The 7,500-nt window shown below is 30.0% G+C and overlaps 1 protein-coding gene across 1 annotated transcript in view; it reads left to right on the forward strand.

Annotated features, from left to right (window-relative positions):
* Positions 1-6: 6 nt before the first annotated feature.
* LOC115219997 (dual specificity protein phosphatase 4-like) overlaps positions 7-7,500 on the forward strand; it is a 25,495-nt gene continuing 18,001 nt past the window's right edge. The window contains exon 1 of the mRNA XM_029790299.2: positions 7-1,068. Within this exon, the coding sequence (XP_029646159.1) occupies positions 708-1,068 (361 nt within the window). The 5' untranslated portion in view covers positions 7-707. The remainder of the gene's footprint in view (positions 1,069-7,500) is intronic.

Consider the following 7,500-nt stretch of genomic DNA (forward strand, 5'->3'; position numbering starts at 1 on the left):
CGTTCATAATATGACGGAAGACACACCACATAACACGTTTTCTGGCCAACCAGTCGTGTGTTAGGCTTTTAGCATTAGCATTTGTGTGGTGGACTTAGAGCTGAGAGCAGGGAAATTCTTTAATCTCGCTTTGCTCGCCATTCTCTCTCTCACTCTCTCATTTTTTTACACTATACACAGCTTGCACACATATTATATATATATATATATATTAATGTGTAATATTCACTCTGCCAAACCATTATAATCATTACCACCACCACACACGCACGCAATTTTAACACTCTTGGAATTTAATGCTTATTCTTTAAAGAAAGAATTAACAGACGTTTTGCTACCAGAACCAGATTTATTACCTAAGCCAAAGCTGATATAAACCTAAACTGCGGCTTCCTTTCTTTTCCAATTTTTATATTTGTAAAATCAAATTTAGCTTTATTCACATTTTTTCAAAGCTTGCTTTGAAAACAGAACGAAAATATATACACGCACTTTGTATTTTGTACGTTGTTACTCTAAAAAAAAAAAGTAATTTTTAACAGTGCATATATATATATTTAAATAATATATATATTCATAGAATATATATATTTACTTAAATATATATTTCCATAACATTAACTCATTCTCTTCGGTTTTAAGGGATTGAGGAAAATTCAATCAAGATTCATTTCCTTGTGAAGAGTCCCTCCAAGACATTGTCCAAGATGGACATAACTGTACACATATCACCCCGCGACCTGTCCGAAATAATAACCAACAGTGAGAACACCTTGTTACTCGACTGTCGACCGTTTCTGTCGTTTAATGAAGGCCATATCATCACCGCCCGAAATATCCACTGTCCACCGATATTAAAACGTCGGTCCGGAGGATTTATTTCACTGGAGAATATAGTGCCGGACGAAACCAAGCGATTACATTTGACCAGTGGCCACTACACATCTGTTGTATTGTATGACCAGGACACGAACACTCTGGCTGATGTCAGCAACGACACGAACCTCTATTTGGTATTTAAGAGTCTCAGACAGCAAGTTCAAAACGTGGACATTTTTTACTTAAGTGGTAAGTAAATATAATATATTTCTCTGTACTGTTGTTGTTGTGATGATTGGTTGTTGTGTAGATCCGACTAGTCGTGACCTTCTCGACGACTTCTTGGAGGGGATATATCTACGACTGTTATAGTATCTCATGTTGCTCCTTTCAAAAGCAGCGTTGCATGATTTGAAGGAGATTTAGCTGCTATGTCTAGTAGGAGGAGAGAGAGAGCACAGTGACTCCCTGTTTCCGTGTATGTGTGCTACCGAGTAAATACAACAGCTTTGTTTATATTCTCTGTCGTCGCTTTTTTTATGTTCTGAGTTCAAATTGCGCTGTGGTCACGTTTCTTTAGTCCATCTAAGGGGTCGACAAAATAATGTACTAGTCCTTATCGGTATATTGCCTTTCCTTCCAAATTCGTGCTCCAGTATGACCGCAGCTTTTTAGGCTGAAACACAAGTGAATAACTTCCTCCCACTCCATTCGAAACCAATTATTGTGCGTGCGCGTGTCAACGAACAAGTGATGATGGAATATATATATATATATATATATATATACAATAATAATAATAATTTCAAAATTTGGCACAAGGCCAGCAAATTCAGGGAAGGGAGTACGTCGATTACATCGACCCCCAGTATCCAACTTGTACCTATTTTATCGACCCTCGAAAGGGATAATGTCCAAAGTCGACCTCGGCAGGGAGTTGTAAAAAAAAAAAAAAAACAATAATTGTAAGAACTAGAATAAGTGGGATGTCACCATTCACGTTTATTTCACTGGCATAATTTTTGATTCCCACAGTTTTAAAATGCAAGACCGGTCTTTATTTTAAATAAAGATACAAGACGGGTCTTTATTTGTTTACTACTAATAAAGACCTGTGGAGAGGGAACAATTACTATGAACAGTATTTGTTATTGTTATATATATATTTTCTTTTGCTTCTCTTCCCCCCCCCCATCGTCATTGATTTTTTGTTATTGTTGATGTGCAGCAGAACGATGTTGACACCGTTTGTTTATTTGTTGTATTTTGTTTTGTTTTCCCGCCGTGATAGCCATGGCAGGATTTAATCATGAAAGAAATTTTCATAGGAGATTAATAGATATGAAATATATATGAATGAAGACGTTCTATCGAAATGCGTACACAAACAACACGCGCATCTGCAGTCTGTTTATATATATATATATATATATATATATATATATATATATAATATATATTATATCGCATGTTATATACGCGTGTTGTGTGTGTGTGTATATATATATATATATATAAATTTTATTTTAACAATTCATGGTCATATTGATGTCTATTCTATACACTACAAATGCATCTTATTGTACTGTATTTATTAAACTATATATATATTATATATACATACATACACACACACACGTGTTAATGTGTTGTGTGTGTGTGTGTGTGTGTGTATGCAGTTGCGATTCTGAGATAAAACCGTTTCATCTATTGAAGAATTTTTCTCTTGAACATTCCCAAACGACGGCGATGAGGGGGCGTATAGGTTTTCAGGAAGTACTAAAGCGATGATAGTGGATGGCGGGGGGGGGGGGGTTAGGGGGGTTAGAGGGGGGGAGAAGGGAGGGAGAGAGAAAAAGGGGGGAGGAAGGTAGAAGCTATTGAGAGAGATAAGATTTGCCAGGAAGTACTACTGCTGTGGCTACCAACACATAAAAAAGTACAACACAACACACACATTATAATATATATATAGATATATTTTATATATATTATATATATATATATTTATATATATATATAATTTATATATATATATATATTATATATTTATATATATATATATATATTATATATATATATATTTATATATATATAATATATATATTTATATATATATATATATATAGAATAATATATTTTATATATATATATATATATTTATATATATATATATATATATATATATATATATATATATATATATATATATATTTATATATATATATATATATTATATATATATAATATATTTATATTTATATATATATATATATATAATATATATAATATATATATATATCCACACGCTACGTTGGTTGCTTACGAAGAATTTTATCTGCCTTCTGCTTCTTCCGGTAACCGCAAGTAGTAGTAACAGTCTGGTCTGTGTGTCTGTGGGTGTGCTTTGATGGTTCTAGAGTTCATTATCATCTTGCCTCTCTAACTCAAGATTTTCATACACATTTACTCATCCCCCGCCTTCCCTCTCTTTCTCTCTCTCTCTCTCTCTGTTCTGCTGGTCTACTTAACTTTACCCTGAATAAGAATTTTGGAATGGAAGAATGTGTGTGATCAGTCCAAGCACCACTAACCAAATTGGTGCTGCTTACCTATTTTTTATTGCACTAGCGTTTCCTCACCCACTTATATTGTACACACAGACAGACAGACAATATCTGTGTTGTGTGTGTCTATGAGTATGTTTAGTAAGAGAAAGAGCGCGAATGAGTTTATGTGAAAAACCCTCTGCTCAATTGATCTTATCTTTAGGTTTCACTTCAAGTAACGTGATTCATTTCAAAGATCTTCATTTCATTCAGTTCCATTCTGAAAAATGATGGTTGCGCCTCGTTCTGGGGTTGTGGCCACGAACACCCCTGAATGATGGCGGCAGTACAGAGGCGAAATACTTAAGGGGGAAAAAAGCTTAATAGAAGAATATTTCACACAGTTAATATATGAGAATAATAAGATTTATATCAAATAATAATAATGATGATGATAATAATAAAGAAATAATAAACAGCAGCAATGACAATATTCAGCAGAACACGGGGGAAAGTGTAGGCATGTGGGTCAACCCACAAGCAACTCCCTGGGTATTCCGTCTATATCTATAATGCAAGTGCCTTCTTACCGCCAACCTACGCTCTAGTTTTATTGCCCAACTGATGCAAGTGAAGGATGTTGGAATGCCTACGGAAGGAAACTAAGCGTCACTATTAGAGCTTTATGAATGGAAGACGCGGTGAGAATGTGTTTCATTTGCCAAGACAACGATGAAGGCGGGCGATGTTGCTTACTGTCACCCCAGTATTCAACTGGTAAAATAAAATGATTTTTTCAAGTAACTATTACACATGTAGCACTTATATACATAAGGTTTGTGCCCATACTGTTCCAATCAGCTGAGATTATCTAAGCCATGAGTTGACAAAAACTTCCGCTAAATTTGCTCTAAAACCTAAAATGAAAAGCAGTTATGGGAGACAACTCCAATGAGATAAGTTGATGGAAGTTTTTTTTTGGACAATACATCAACACAATGTAGATTAGAGTAGATAAGTCAAATGATGTAATGTTTCGATCTTATTTAGACCTCCTCAGCGAAGCGAATTCAGTTCAGTGGGTGGATAGATCGACTATTGAGTGACCAATGTGTATGCGTGCGCGAGTGTAACAACGTCGCAACACTGATTATAGAAGAGACAATATGGCCGAGGGAAAATACCTGCGTGTAGCTTTTCTGCGTGCAGATGCATTATGCAGCGCACGTCATTTAGGTATTTTCCTTCAGCATATATCGTCTGTGTGTGCGCGCGAAATCGTGTCACTGGGAAATGAAACCGTAATTTTCAGTATGAATAACTTAGCAGAAAAAATTATGAATTTGTATCCTTCTGATTTTTATGTTAGTTGAATATCTTTTAATAATTAATAAAATATTTCGTTAAAATCAAATAACAAACAAAGAGCTTTGGGTTTGAGATTTTTTTTTACTTTAGCAAAAATAAAATCACCCACTACTATTATTACTGTTTCGTGCAGCTACTAGTTGTACTACTACTACTGCTGCTGCTAGCCTCATTAAGAAGTGATTGTTATGTATCATGTTAATGATAGAATCTCGGTCAAACATCCCCCCTCCTCCTTACCTGAACTCCTCTACTCTTTATTGAAAACAAAAGCCAACCGAGCTTTTCTGCCTATCTAGTTGTTAAGTACTCTGTCTTTCGCCAGTGTATCAGATATTCTTTATCTAGTGACCTAGCTACTCACCTACCTCTATCTTTGTACAGTGTGTGTGGATGGACAGATAGATGATGTGATATATGTGCCTGTCTAGATATGTGTATATATATATATATATAGTTAAAGTAATACTAAGTAATTGAGGGTTCAGCAACGATTTGCCTCACCACACACCGAATTTAGAAATAGCAGTCAAAAATTTGAGGAAATAAAATGTGTATTCCCACGCAGGAAAGAATACTGGAAATTTTGTTTTGGGGTTTAAAAAAAGCAACTGAAAATTAAAACAAGTCGTTTTAAAATTTTGTGGTATATATATATATATATATATATATAATATATATATATATATATATATAGTGTGTATGGTGAGAGAGGGGTGAATCTTAATTAATAAGAACCGAGTGGAATAAGATACTTGTTGGAACATGGATATGTCGATACTCAGAGTTTTCTCGAAACTCGTGAAATTAGATAGATAGAATACGCCTGCACGTATTTATTTAATACACCAAAAAAATCTCTGTTTTTCTCTGGCTGCGATCCATAAACACCCTCTCCTACAGTAATCTCTAGTAGTTACCTCCCTTGTGGCCGCCATTGCTTCTCCAAAACTACATCATCACCTATTTATAGTATATTACAAGCTAGCTACATCACTCTCTGCAGTTTCCATCTAAACATCACCTACATTCACCACCAGCATCACTTTCTTCCTCATTTCGTTGTTGTTGTGTTGTTGTTGATTATTTTGAACAGCTGAGTGGGCGACTGGCTTATACAGTTTTGTTTTATTTATTTTTTCCATTCACCCATTCTTCCTTTTTTTTTTTTTATCCTTTGATCTCTAAAAATTCCCCGTTCATTAATTATTTTTATTCTTTCTCGTTAACAAATATATCGTGCATGTAATTATATAGTTCGGGCTGTGTATATATATATATATTATATTATAATATATATATCAATATATATATACTATATATATATATAATATATCTAATATGTATATATATATATATATATATATATATATCTAATATGTATATAATATATATATATATATATATCTCTAATCATGTATATATATATATATAATATATATATATATCTCTAATATGTTATATATATATATATATATATAATCTCTAATATGTATATATATATATATCTTAATATGTTATATATATATATCTCTAATATGTATATATATATATATCTCTAATATGTATATATATATATCTCTAATATGTAATATATAATATATATATATCTCTAATATGTATATATATATATCTCTAATATGTATATATATATATCTCTAATATGTTATATATATATATCTCTATATGTATATATATATATATATAATCTGTATAATATATATATCTCTATATGTATATATATATATATCTCTAATATGTATATATATATATATCTCTAATATGTATATATATATATGATATAGTATAATATATATATATCTAATGTGTATATATATATATATCTAATGTGTATATATATATATATATCTAATGTGTATATATATATATATATATATCTGATGTGTATATATATATATATATATATCTAATGTGTATATATATATATATATCTAATGTGTATATATATATATATATATCTAATGTGTGTATATAGTATATATATATTATATATCTATAATGTGTGTATATATATATATATATATATCTAATGTGTGATAGTATATATATATATAATCTAATGTGTGATATATATTATATATCTAATGTGTATATATATATATATATCTAATGTGTATATATAATATATCTCTAATGTGTATATATTATATATCTCTAATGTATAATTATATATCATATATATATATATATATATCTAATGTGTATATATAATATATATATCTCTAATGTATAATATATTATATAATATATATATATATATATCTAATGTGTATATATAATATATATCTAATGTGTATATATATATATATATCTCTAATGTGTATATATATTATATATATCTCTAATAAGTGTAATATATATATTATATAATCTAATGGTGATATATATAATATATATATCTATGTGTATATATATATATATATATATATCTAATGTGTATATATATAGATATATATTCTAATGTGTATATATATCTAATATATCTAATGTGTATATATATATATATATATCTAATGGTATATATATATATATATATCTAATGTGTTATATATATCTATATATATATCTAAGTGTATATATATATTATATATCTAATGTTATATATATATATATATAATCTAATGTGTGTATATATTATATATCTAAATGTGGTATATATATATATAGTCTCTATGTGTATATATATATATATATCTCTATATATGTATATATATATATATAGATCTATAATATATGTGTTATA

This window comes from Octopus sinensis, linkage group LG15 (assembly GCF_006345805.1).
Source record: "Octopus sinensis linkage group LG15, ASM634580v1, whole genome shotgun sequence".
In the NCBI taxonomy this organism is placed as follows: Eukaryota; Metazoa; Mollusca; class Cephalopoda; order Octopoda; family Octopodidae; genus Octopus; species Octopus sinensis.